This window comes from Choloepus didactylus, chromosome 8 (assembly GCF_015220235.1).
Source record: "Choloepus didactylus isolate mChoDid1 chromosome 8, mChoDid1.pri, whole genome shotgun sequence".
In the NCBI taxonomy this organism is placed as follows: domain Eukaryota; kingdom Metazoa; phylum Chordata; class Mammalia; order Pilosa; family Megalonychidae; genus Choloepus; species Choloepus didactylus.
In genome coordinates, this window is record NC_051314.1 from 69,467,049 (window position 1) to 69,480,331 (window position 13,283).

General features: G+C 34.7%; 1 protein-coding gene across 1 annotated transcript in view; it reads right to left on the reverse strand.

Annotated features, from left to right (window-relative positions):
* Positions 1-13,283, reverse strand: part of MON2 (MON2 homolog, regulator of endosome-to-Golgi trafficking) — a 193,764-nt gene that overhangs the window by 110,504 nt on the left and 69,977 nt on the right. Inside the window, 5 exon segments of the mRNA XM_037848170.1 lie at positions 90-202; positions 971-1,155; positions 1,751-1,832; positions 3,575-3,807; positions 12,522-12,675. Coding sequence (XP_037704098.1) covers positions 90-202; positions 971-1,155; positions 1,751-1,832; positions 3,575-3,807; positions 12,522-12,675 — 767 coding nt within the window.

The window sequence follows — 13,283 nt, forward strand, 5'->3', positions numbered from 1 at the left end:
AATAAAGTGCGATGACAAAGCTTGGCAAATACCAAAAATGGGTTCCCTTGCTAGTTGAATAGGAATCAAGAAAAGAACCAGTACTTTACCATTACTGTCCCTTGAGGTTGTACTGCTAGAGGCTGACCAACTGCCACAACTTGCTGGTGAGATTCACTTGATGGACTTATCATCATAACACTCTGACCCTGAATGGAGTATGCTAGACCACAAAGAAAAGCCTAAATAATTAAAATATACTTTTCATGTTGCATTCACAGGTATGTTTTATATAGAAATATTATCAATCCGATCAAACTAAGTTCAACTATGGTAATTACTTAAATACCAGTATCACCTATTATCCTTCTGCAAGCATTTTAAAATCTCATGAGGTATGCAAAAACCAAGACAACTGGCAAATAAGTTATTTTCTACATCACTCAAAAAATTTTAAAACTAGAGTAGATTTCTTCATAAGCAAAATAGAATTAGCACACATTAAGCATTTGAAATACGTATTCCAGTATACTTTTCTAGTTAGAGACCAATACTCACATTTTCATTTTGAAAACAGAATATCTTTTTGAAATATATTTATATTACATGTATCAAATGAATATTTTCCAAGTATTCAACAAGAAAAAAAAATTTTGGATGACAGCTTAATCAAAGTGATTGCAAACAATACTATTCTATTTGTTGCATTAAAAAAATCATCACCACCATTTCAAAATATGTTACAGTTTACAGAAGACATCCAGATTTATCTTACATTATCCTCACAACTACCATTTAAAATTGGTATTAGCCCCCACTCCAATTTTTTTAATGAGATTCAGATACTAAGTCTCCAGGATATTAACTACCCCCAGTTCACAGAGGCAGTGAGTGGAAGAGCTGAGGTTTGAACTCAGAATTTCTATAATCTTTTCTCTACACCAAGTCACCAAACAGGATGAAGAGAACTTTGAATAATTTTAAGTCTTACATTTGTTGGAAAGTGTAGCTGCAGAGGTGGTATTCAATACAGTCAGAGCATAATGAGGAGGCAGGGAACCTTTGCATATTGCAGTTATAAAGGCATCTCTTGAAGTCACGAGGCCCAGCCTTCCACAGAGAGCAGCCATAGTCAGTTCAGCTTTCAAAATATTCTCAGTGGCGGCTTCATCTGTGCTGGAAAGATAAGGCATTTATTTAATCTGATTAATTTATTTTTAATTATGCTGCAGAACATGATGTGGAATTAGGTATTAAATTAAGTTCTAAGAAAATCTATATAAAATATTGTTTAAATTGATATACCTAGTAAGGAATTTTAACTAATTAACATAATATTTGAAAATTCCAACTGGATAAAGGCAACATACAATACCTATATTTATTATTTAGGAAAACAGTCAGGAACTCAAAGACTTAACTTAAAATATCAAGCGTTCAAAAATGAGTAGCAAATTCTTCAGTTCTGAATAAAAACACCAAAGAAATTGAACAATATAATTCATCATCATTGCAAAAGTAGTACGTTAAGTTTTGAAACAAAAATGACTTTTAAAAATATTTTGGACTGTATTTTCCATTATAATATTGTGACAAGAATTCTGGTGGGGGCACAGTAAGGATAAGAATGGATGGTGAAAAAAGAATAATGTTTGTCACATAAAAAAGTTATAACAGGGAACAATTCTTAGGCCAAATTTAAATAAATCACTGTAATGCTGTTTTTAATATAACTGCCACATGTAATATAAAACTTACAAAGACATAATACCTGGCATCAAGAAGCAGTGAAAGTGCAGCAAGAAGACCACACCAGCAGGCATTCACCATTTCTTCCCAAACAGCTCTGCAAACTTAAAAGGAAAAAAATGTATTATACTCAACAATAATTACGGTTGTCACAATATTTAACAAGATGTCAAATTCTAAAATTTTCATCATCTGACAATGTCAAATATTCCATCAACAACTCAATAAATATTAAAGCTTTAATATTTTAAATGTATCTGAAAAAAATGAAAACTTGAAAAACCACACATTGTTTGAGACATCAAGAAGTTTTAAAACAAAGTTGTTTTTAAATATCTATGGTAAGATCTCTCTGTATACAAATTAATTGATATCTTTTTAAAAATATATATAACATCACTTCCTATTCTCTTCCTCTTCATCAGGCCAAACTTTTAGCCTGTGTGACCAGCTAGAAGTGAAAGCAGAGTATGATGTAACTAGCTGGCTCAACCAAGGGGTTGGTTATATAAATTGAGAATTGAGCAAGTAAGCAAATTCATTGAGTAAAATGGGAGCCAGGTTTCTCACTGTTGGAGAAGGAGTTATGAACACCAAAAATGAAAGTAAACCTGGTGGTACTGCATTAGAATTGGAAAAATCAAAGTGACTTCATGGTATTTAAGATAAGATAGACAGACAGACATAAAAAATATAGACAGATGTGTGCTATGTGTGTGTGTATGGATACACATATTTTTCTACTCAAGTAGAAAGAAATGCCTAGTGCTCACATATTAGTTTCTAAATACTATTTTCCACTAAAAACAAACCAGAGCTCCTTGGGAAATTGGCTAACTCCAAGACTAGGCAAGAAAAATCCAAGATAAGCCTGGAACACCTTGTTGAATCAGATAGTAAGGAAGTGCTCAAAGAATGACTGATACAAGTCAAAAGGACACAGGGGCCAGCTGGAAGGTGATCCCACTGATCATTCTGGGGACAATCTGAGAGTGAAATTAAATAATGATAGTTATAGATTGTAAACCTTTGGATAAAACAGAAATCCATGAATCCATTCTAACATAATAAATAAATGAAAAGAAAAATGGGGGAGGTGAAACTTCAATTAACAATCGATGTCTCCAAGTATTTCTCCCCAAAAAGTTGATAATTAACTTTACAGTGAAGAAACCCAGCAGACAGCATATTTCCCAAGTGGTAAAGTTAACAACACCAGTAATAACACAAATTGACATTAAATGCCTCTTGGTATGTTGATATACTAAGTACATCACAGCAACATTTCTGTAGTAGCTCTGACAAAATTGCATAAATTCAATCCAATTATAAGGAAACACCAGTCAAACCCAAACTGACTGGCATGTGCTCTTTAAAAATGTCAAGATCACAGAAAATAAGGAAAAACTAATGAATTTTTCCTGATTAAAGGAAATACAGAGACATGACAACTAAGTTCAATATGTGATCCTGGACCATAAAGGACATCACTGGGACAACCAGCGAAATTTGAATGGGATCTGTGATTAGATGATAATATTGGGCTGATGCGAAATTTCTGAAGGTGACTGTGTGTAGAAGAGGGTCTTTATTTTTAGACATTACACATGCAAGTTTTAAGGGCTAACGGGCCATCATGTCTGCAACTTAACCTCAAATAGTTCAGTTAAATGTGTAGTGACATACATAGAGAGAGATGTAAACAGAGAATGATAAGGCAAATATGATGAAGTGCTAACACTTAGAGAATCAAGAGAAAAGGGAACTCCATTAGTTTTGCAACTTCTCTGTAAATTTCAAATTATTTCAAAATAAAATTAAAAAATACAGAATCATAATATCATACCTATTTCTTTATCCATTTGATCTGATGTCGACTGTAAATCTTGATGTTCTGATGACTGTGTGGGTGAAGAAGCTACTTCAGCAGTAGTATGACATTGTGTTTCAACCTCTCCTAGCTCTCCTTCAATCATACTAGTGATTCCACGTACAAGGTCTAGCAAACAATGGAATGCCACAGACATAGCATAACCTTCCGGTATAGTTGGGGGCTCAACTTTGTCCAGCATCTCCAGGCTTAAATTATAAAAAAAATCAAAACACTAATGAGAAACTGCAAAGATGAAAATATATAAAATTATTTCCCCAGTCTGTGAACTACAGAAATTAAAATGAACAGAACAGCAAAAGTAAATGAACACCACTGAGTTTGTTTCATTTGTAGGAGAGATCCCCTCATGGTATTTTAAAGAAATGATTAGAAAAATGACAGTCTAACATGGAAGACAATGACTGACTCCCAAAACTAATTAATTTAATAATTTATTTACTGATCCCCACCCTCATAGTCCCAGTATTTTTATTAATTGTTGATACTAGAAAAAGACTTACAGGACAGAATAAGACCTATCTGGAGGACATTATGATGGTTCCACAAGAAACTAAGTATGTGGGTGCCATAAGGTCCTACAACCCCTTTATGGGGTATATACTTGGAAGATCTGAGAACAGGGACATGGATATGAATGGACATTTGCACACGGGTGTTTATGGAGGCAGTATTCGTGATTTGCAATGGGTAGAGGTGGCCTAAGGGTACATCAACTGATAAACAGAATGGTGAACTGTGGTGTATGTATACAATGGAATATTGAGCAACTGCGAGGAGTGATGCTGTGAGACACACAACGAAGTGAATGGATCCTGTAGACAGCATTTTGAGTGAAGTATGCCAGAAACGAAAAGATAAACATTATGATGCTTCACCAATATGGATTAACTACAATGTGTGAACTCAGAATTGAATCTTAGGGCACAGCTTATCAGGAGAATGCTTACTGTAATGGTCCCTAGATTGTAAGCTCTTACAGCACTCACAGCTACTCCTGAATTGTAATGGCTATCTCCAAATTCTAGATGTTGATCCCTTTGTGCATAATCTGGTCGGTCTCTGAACTTTGGGATCAGTGTGACACATGAAACTCAAAGCTAGAACTTGGACGCTATGAATGTCAGTATTAGCGCATACAGCAACTGTTAAAAAAGCTGGAAAAGAGTCCAGATTTCAATTAGACATATAAATGAAGCAGATCTGGTTAGGACTAAGGCAAATCAGGTCAAAGGGTAAAGGATGATACTGACTGTGTTTTAAAACTTCAACTTCTGTGTGAGACCAAGGGAAGAGATGTTCATTTGATGCAGGATCTATGTTTTCCGTAGTACACTAAACAGTTTATTTAAACACCACAATTACATGGAACTTTGACTAGGAAGTGAGATCTGGTAGGTTTGTACAGGTTAGTGTGAAACAGCGATACATCCCGAGGTAATCTGGGCAGAGAATAAAAATATACACGCAGGGCCCCCCTGAGGAGCTGGGGGAAAATGCAGGTATGTTGGACTTCCCCACCTGGGTTGTTACTGATATTCTCACAAACATTGAGGACTGATGGTTTGGTATGCCGAGCCCTCTATCTTGGGGCTTGCCTTATCAAGCTTCTTACAAGCCTGCTTGTCATTGTGCATAACAGTCTCCCCAGAGTACCTCTTTGTTGCTCAGATGTGGCCCTCTTTCTCAAGCTAAGCCAACTTGGCAGGTGAACTCACTGCCCTCCCCACTACGTGGGACCTGACTCGCAGGGGTGTAAATCTCCCTGGCAATGCAGGATATGACTCCAGGGGATGAGCCTGGACCCAGCATTGTAGGATTGAGAACATCTTCTTGACCAAAAGGGGGATGCAAAATGAAACAAAATTAAGTTTCACTGGCTGAGAGATTTCAGATGGAGTCAAGAGGTCACTCTGGTGGATATTTTTATGCACTATATAGATATACCTTTTTAGGTTTTAGTGTACTGGAATAGCTAGAAGTAAATACCTGAAACTATCAAACTGCAACAACTGTATAACTATGTAGCTTACATGGGGTGAAAGTTTGTGAAAACCATGTGGATCATACTCCCTTTATCCAGTGTATGGATGGGTAAGTAGAAAAATGAGGACAAAAACTAAATGAAAAATAGAGTGGGATGGGGGGGGTGATTTGGGTGTTCTTTTTTACTTTTATTTTTAATTCCTATTTTTATTTTTTCTGGTATAAGGAAAATGTTCAAAAACTGAGTGTGGTGATGAATATACAACTATGTGATGGTACTGTGAACAGCTGATTGTACACTATGGATGACTGTATGGTATGTGAATGTATCTCAATAAAACTGAATTTAAAAAAATAAATAATAAGGTGCTACATAATTAAATCAATCCTATCAAGAAGAGATGCTTTCACACTGGGGAAAAGTGTTACTGTAAAATATCTATGCCTCCTATTGCCTCATTCAACCTGCCAACAAGGTAAGAATAATACTTACAGCATCAGGATAAGCAAGACAAATAGGACACCACAGTTTAAAATACTCTTAAATTGAAATCTGCCAAGATAATTCAATGGAGAAAGAAGAGCTCAAAGGGGAAGGAACAAATGGTGCTTGGAATAACTAGATATCCACATATGAAAGAATGAAGTTTGACCTCTACCTCACACCATGTATAAAAATTAACTCACAATGATCAAAGACCTAATGTAAGAGCAAAACCACAAAACTGTTAGAAGGAAACAGACGCATGAGTTCTCATAAGCTCTGACTGGAAAATAGTTTGACAGCTATGATACGAAAAGCACAAGCAACAACAAAAAATAAATTGGATTCATCAAAATTTAAAATTTTGGTGCAAAGGACACTATAAAGAAAATGAAAAGATAGGACACAGAATGTGAGAAAAATTTTGCAAATCCTATATCAGATTAGAGACTGGAATCTAGAATACATAAAGAACTCCTAAGACTCAACAATAGAAAGACAAATAGGCCAATTAAAATAGGGAAAGGATATGAATAGACAATTCTCTGAAGAAAATACACAAATGGCCAATAAGCACATAAAAAGATGCTCAACATAGTCATTAAGGAAATACAAATCAAAACAATCGTAAGATATCACTTCACACATATAAGGATGGCTATAACAAAAAAGACAGACAATAACAAGTGTTGCTCAGGATGTGAATTAATTAGGACCCTCATGCACTGCTGATAGGAATGTAAAATGGTGGAGTTGATTTGGAAAACAGTTTGGCAGCTCCTCAAAAACTTAAACACAGAGTGATCATACTGGCCCAGCATTCCATTCCTGCGTGGAATGAAATGAAATGAAAGCATATGTCTACACACACGACTATCATAAAAGGTTGTACTCAAAATTTCATAGCAGCAATATTCATAATAGCCAAAAAGTGGAAACAACCCAAATGCCTATCAATTGATGAACGGATAAACAAAATGTGGCATATCCATACAATGGAATATTATTGAGCCATAAAGAGGAACGAAGTTCTGATACATGATAACATGAATGAATCTTGAAACATTATACTGAGCAAAAAAAGTCTGACAGAAAAGGCCATTTATTCAATGATTACATTTATATGAAATGATCAGAAGTGACAAATGCATAGCAACAAGAATCAGATGAATAGCTGCCGCTGGATGGAGGAAATAGGATTAGGGAATGACTGCTAATAGAAAAGGTTTTTTAATTTTTTAGAGAGGAGGGGTGTGCCAGTTTGGATGTTTTATGTCCCCCAAAATGCCATGTTCTTTAATGCAATCTTGTGGGGGCAGATGTATTAGTGTTGATTAAGTTGGAATATTTGGATTAAGTTGTTTCCATGGAGATGTGACCCACCCAACTGTGGGTGATAACTCTGATTGAATTATTTCCAAGGAGGTGTGGCCCTGCCCATTTAGTGTGGTTCTTGATTTAATCACTGGAATCTTATGAGAGAGCTTACAGACAGAAGGAACTTGTTGCTGCAGCTTAGAGAGACATTTTGGAGATGGCTGCTGGAAGTAGACTTTTGCTTATACTTTGGAGATACTAGCCCAGACTTTGCTCTGGAGAAGATAAGAGAGGACAAAACACCCCAAGAGCAAAATTTTGAAGAATGCACAGGAGCTGGGAGAGGAACTGGAACACAACCCAGGATCAGCAAATGCCAGCCACATGCCTTCCTAGTTAACAGAGGTTTTCCCGACACCACTGGCCTTCCTTCGCTGAAGGTATACTTGTGTTGATGCATTAATTTGGACATTTTCATGGCCTTCAGACTAAATTTGTAACCAAATAAACCCCCTTTATAACAGCCAATCCATTTCTGTTTTGCATAATAGCAGCATTAGCAAACTGGAAAAAGGGGTTATGAAAATGTTCTGGAATTAGATGGTGGTTATGCTTGCACAACTACTGAGTATACTAAAACCATGAACTGTATACTGTAAAAGGGTGAATTTTATGAGATGTGAATTATATCTCAAAAACAAAATTGAAATCACTAAAGATTACAATAAGAAAAGCTATCAAAAGTAATTCCTACCTAAAATTCTAAATGTCCATGAATCAAAATTAAGATTAGATAAGGTAGATCATTTACAAAGAAATACAAAAAGAATAAACAATTTAAAAACACCTATATGTAGCTATCATTTATTGAACAATGGATCTCAGCCTGGGACTCTAAATTTTTTACGGATATTATCTCATTTAACTCCTCACAAAAACCCTAAGTGAGACAGATGATGAAACGGAAGACTAAGGTAACACAGGTATTAATCAACAGTTTTTAACCCATGCTTGTTTGACTCTCAAATCTATCAATTTAATATGTGTCAACTTAGCACTATAAAATTCAGGAAATCATAAAAAATACATTTACATTATTCATCAAGTACTGTAAGTTCAAACGGGGAGGGGGTCAAAATAAAGTTTAAGGGTTTAGTTAGCTGCTGGGTCAATTAAGCGTATAGAGCCACAATACTAAACCAACTAGCACTAAATTTCTTCTTATGTGACAAGTCAATGGTAGAAATATAAGACATATCCCTGTTCTCAAGGAACATACAATCCACCAGGAAAATGCATCTAAAGCAGATAAAATAACCCTAAACATGAGAAACTCTAATTCCCAAATTCTGTGATCCAGACTTCAAGTACCAGAGAATAATTAAGAGAAAAAGGAAATTTATACTTATTTTATTTATATCATGAACGTATCACAACACACACTTTCTTACTCACTGCTTCAGTGATTTTTTTTTTTTTTTGGCAGTTTTTTTTTTTTTTGATTGTGTAATATTTTTATTAGAGAAGTTGTAGGTTTACAGAAAAATCATACATAAAATACAGGGTTCCCATATACCACCCTATGCTTCAGTGCTATTTTATTAGACTTAATACATAATTTCCATTTTTAGATAAAATCTACCTCATTTATTTAAATATTTTAAATTTAAGGTCAAGTTCCAAAAACTGTCACAAACCTCACTTTGAAGGAAGCCACACTGAAATGAATCCGAAAAAGTATGATGTGATATTTTTATCAAAACTTCTTCTGTATATGTATATAACTTAAGTTTTTAAATTATTAAATACTAAGAAGCCTATAGCACTTGAGAAAAATGTGTATCTTGATGTTGTGGTGTATAATGTTCTGTAAATGTCTATTAAGTTCTAGTTCGTTTACCGTTCTATTCAAAATCTGTTTCCTTATTGATCCTCTGTCTGAATGTTCTATCCATTGATGAGAGTGGGTATATTGAAGTCTCCAACTATTATTGTAGAGGTGTTTACTTTTCCCTTCAGTGCTGTCAGTGTGTGCCTCATGTATTTTGAGGCACTCTGGCTTGGTCTTGATTGTTACTGTCTTCTTAAAGAACTGTCCCTTTACAGTGTCCTTCTTTATCTCTTTTAATTGTTTTACATTTGAAGTCTAATTTGTCTGATATTAGTATAGCTACCCCTGCCCTTTTCTGGTTGTTGTCTGCATGAAGTATCTTTTTCCAACCTTTCACTTTCAACCTATTTTTGTCCCTGGTCTAAAGTGGGTCTCTTGAGAACAGCATATAGATGGGTTCTATTTTTTAATCCATTCTGCCAGTCTATGTCTTTTGATTGCAGAGTTTAATCCATTAACATTTAATGTTATTACCATAAAGGCAATACATTCATCTACCACTTTGTCTTTTGGATTTTACATGTCTTATCTCATTCTGTAGCACACAATCTAATTTAACTTGTATGGTCAGTTTATTTGAACAACATAATTACATGGAACCTTGAATAGGGGCTGAGATCTTGTTGGTTTGTACAGGTAAGTGTGATGCCCTGATACATTTTAGAGGTATCTGGGCAGAGAATAAAAAAGTATTTGCAAAGTCCCCTTGAGGGACTGGGGAAAAATGTAGAAATATTAACCTTCCTCACCTGGAGAATTCCTGATACTCTCACAAACACTGTGGACTACAAATCTAATAGGCCAAGCCCTTTATCTTGGGGCTTCCCCTTATGAAACTTACTCCTGCAAAGGAGAAGCTAAGCCTATTTATAATTATGCCTAAGAGTCACCCCCAGAGAACGTCTTTTGTTGCTCAGATGTGGCCTCTCAAAGCCAACTCTGCAGGTAAACTTACTGTCCTTGCCCCTATGAAGACATGACTCCCAGAGTTATAAATCTCCCTGGCAACATGGGACATGACTCTTGGGGATGAGCCTGGTCCTGGCATCATGGGAGTGAGAAAGCCTTCCTGGACCAAAAAGGGGGAAAGAAATGAAACAAAATAAAGTTTCAGTGGCTGAGAGATTTCAAATAGAGTTGAGAGTTCAATCTGGAGGTTATTATTATGCATTATATAGATATCCCTTTATAGTTTTCAGTGTATTAGAATAGCTAGAAGGAAATACCTGAAACTCTTGAACAGTAATCCAGAAGCCTTGATTCTTGAAGATGATTGTATAACTATATAGCTTTTATGGTGTGACTGTGTAATTGTGAAAACCTTGAGACTGACACTCCTTTTACCCAGTGTATGGATAGATGAGTAAGAAAATAAAGACAAAAAATAAATAAAATAATGGTGGTGCGAGGTAAGGGGTATGGGATATTTTGGGGGGGAAAAAAAAGCAGCAGCCAATAGAAGGAAAGAATGCACCATCAAGATTTATATGTATGCCTTCAAAGATAGTCATGAAAATTTTACTGACCTTCACAATGAGGGAATGAAAAAATGATGCCAATTTAACAGAGAAATTCTAATGTGAACAAACTAACCCATATACTGAATAGTACCCAATTTTTTCTGGCTATTTACAATTTCAGAAATGAATAATCTCAGTATGTACAGCACTTTAAAAAATCTGTTTATATGTCAGTTTAGAGATTCAGCCCTAACCTGCCTAAAAGAAAATTGAGGTCAAGTGAAATAAAGTGCTCTACTCAAAATCACACTATTTAGTTACAAAACTACTTAAAATCCAAGTCTTTCAAGTGTTTAAGGATTAAATTATCAATAAAGATTAAACTATCAATAAACAATTATTTTCAAATTTTTATTTTATTAATAAAAAGGGAGTCCTACAACTTGAACAAGATTTTTCCCTCGCTCATGGTATTTGGTTTTTCTATTTTTTCTTCCTCCCTTCAATTACGTGTTTGCTCAATATTATCTCTTCAGAGAGGTCCTTTCTCCCTCCTCTTTACCCTGGTCATTCTCTAACCCTTTAACAGAGAATTAACCACCACCTAAGGTCATATCATACGTTTACTTGTGTGCTTATTTATTAAGTATCTCACTCATTAAAATGTGAGCTCCATGAGAGCAGCAATTTTGTTTTCAGAGTTGGGCCTTTTTTCAGTTTATAAAATGCGGTAGAGACGTTGACTAGATAATCATTAATGCTCCCTTCGGTGCTAGAAATCTGATTCTTTTACATCTTGATATTCTAGTATACTAGAGGCAAAACCTATAATATGACTAGTTAACTTTAATATCTTATAATTAAAAATAATATGAATTTTAGTTAAAAGAATTTGGTCCTCTATGACTCTGAACTTTTACAATTTTAGTCAAGATAAAGCTGCACAGCAAAATACCACTATGATGACATAAATTTATGATTTAAACTAGTCAAAGATTCAGTTTCACATTTTAGGTGTCAAAAGAACTGTTGAAAGAGCAGTGTCTAATTACACATACCAATTACACAAAATTTACTAGTAAGTGTAGTAATGTTGAACACATGTAGTATTGTTTGCTTTATCTCTGTAAGCACCAGATTTTACTAAGACTTAAGAGAAAAACAATCAGTACTGAATATATTGTTAAATTGAAATTTTAATAACACACAACTAAAAAAAAATACATATCAATTCCATTAAATACTAGTAATCAATTAAAACTTAAAATTTCCATTTGTAGAACCCTGACAACATGTCTAGCTAAACACTTAAAATAACTTTTTGCACATGTAGAATTCTGAGAAGTAGATCTATCATTATTCCCATTTTATAGATGAGGGAACTGAGGTCACAAAAAGGTTAACTAATTTGTCTAAGATAACAGCATTAGAAGATCAAGGTTTAAATCCGAGCTATCTGAAGCTGAGCTATATACTTAATCAAAAAGCTACATATTAGGACAGCTGAATAGGTCCTTAGGTAAAGACATCATATCTTGTTTTATAATGCTGTTAACAGTCTACAGATAGAAGAAAACATGAACAACAACAAAAAAATCCAGTCTTAAACAGCATTCTCAAAAAATGACAAAAGAAAATGAGTTCTTAAATGCTTTAGGGATTATGGGTCTAAATTTTAAAATATAAGACAGAGAAAAGCATATTAGGATTAAATATCACCCCTGAGAATATTGTTCCTTATAAAATAATGCCACTATTACTTACTAGGTGGCTTTAGCACTGCCTTGAACTGTTACAGTCAGAATAGGTATCCAAGTTCCTCTATATTCAAATGCTGGTAGCAAAGTAACACCTCCACCAATCCCCAACATTCCTGAGGTGGCTGGTGCTGAGACTGGGCCACCTGAGTTATTGTTTCCTGTTAGATAAGGAGGAAGAAGGAAAAGATACGGATTTACTACTTAATTAAAAGTCAGTAATATTCAAATACCTGCTCAAATGTTATTTACTTTTGTGGTGCTATAAGAATGGAAATCACACAAATAAATGAAATTTATCAATCCTACTCTGGCTATTGGACAGTCTCTCTATTTCCTCAAAATCCATTTTATTTTCTTTGCATAAAAGCTACTAATAAGTAAAAATACTGATAAACTTTATAAAATACCTTTGGTTAGACCACTTTTTATCAGAGGTGGGAATAAAGAATAAAAAGACCACTAATCAGACAGTACAAAGTAGAAGAGAAAGAAAGTAAAGGGAAGCAACAAGCCATACAGTGATTCCAAAGCTAGTTTAAACCAAGCTCAGCCCTTTCATGAAAAGAGACTCACAGACTTCCTAGAGCAGTAACCAGGTTTTTGTCAAGAGAGGTATCAAATGAAGATTCTTTTAAAACAAAATTCACCATCTAAACTTCTGTTCTTATGTAATGGGAGGAACTGAAAGTATGTCAGAGAAGAAAAAAGTACTCTGCAGGAAATAAATACAGTTCCCTCAGTGAGATCAAATTACTTTTTAAGTACA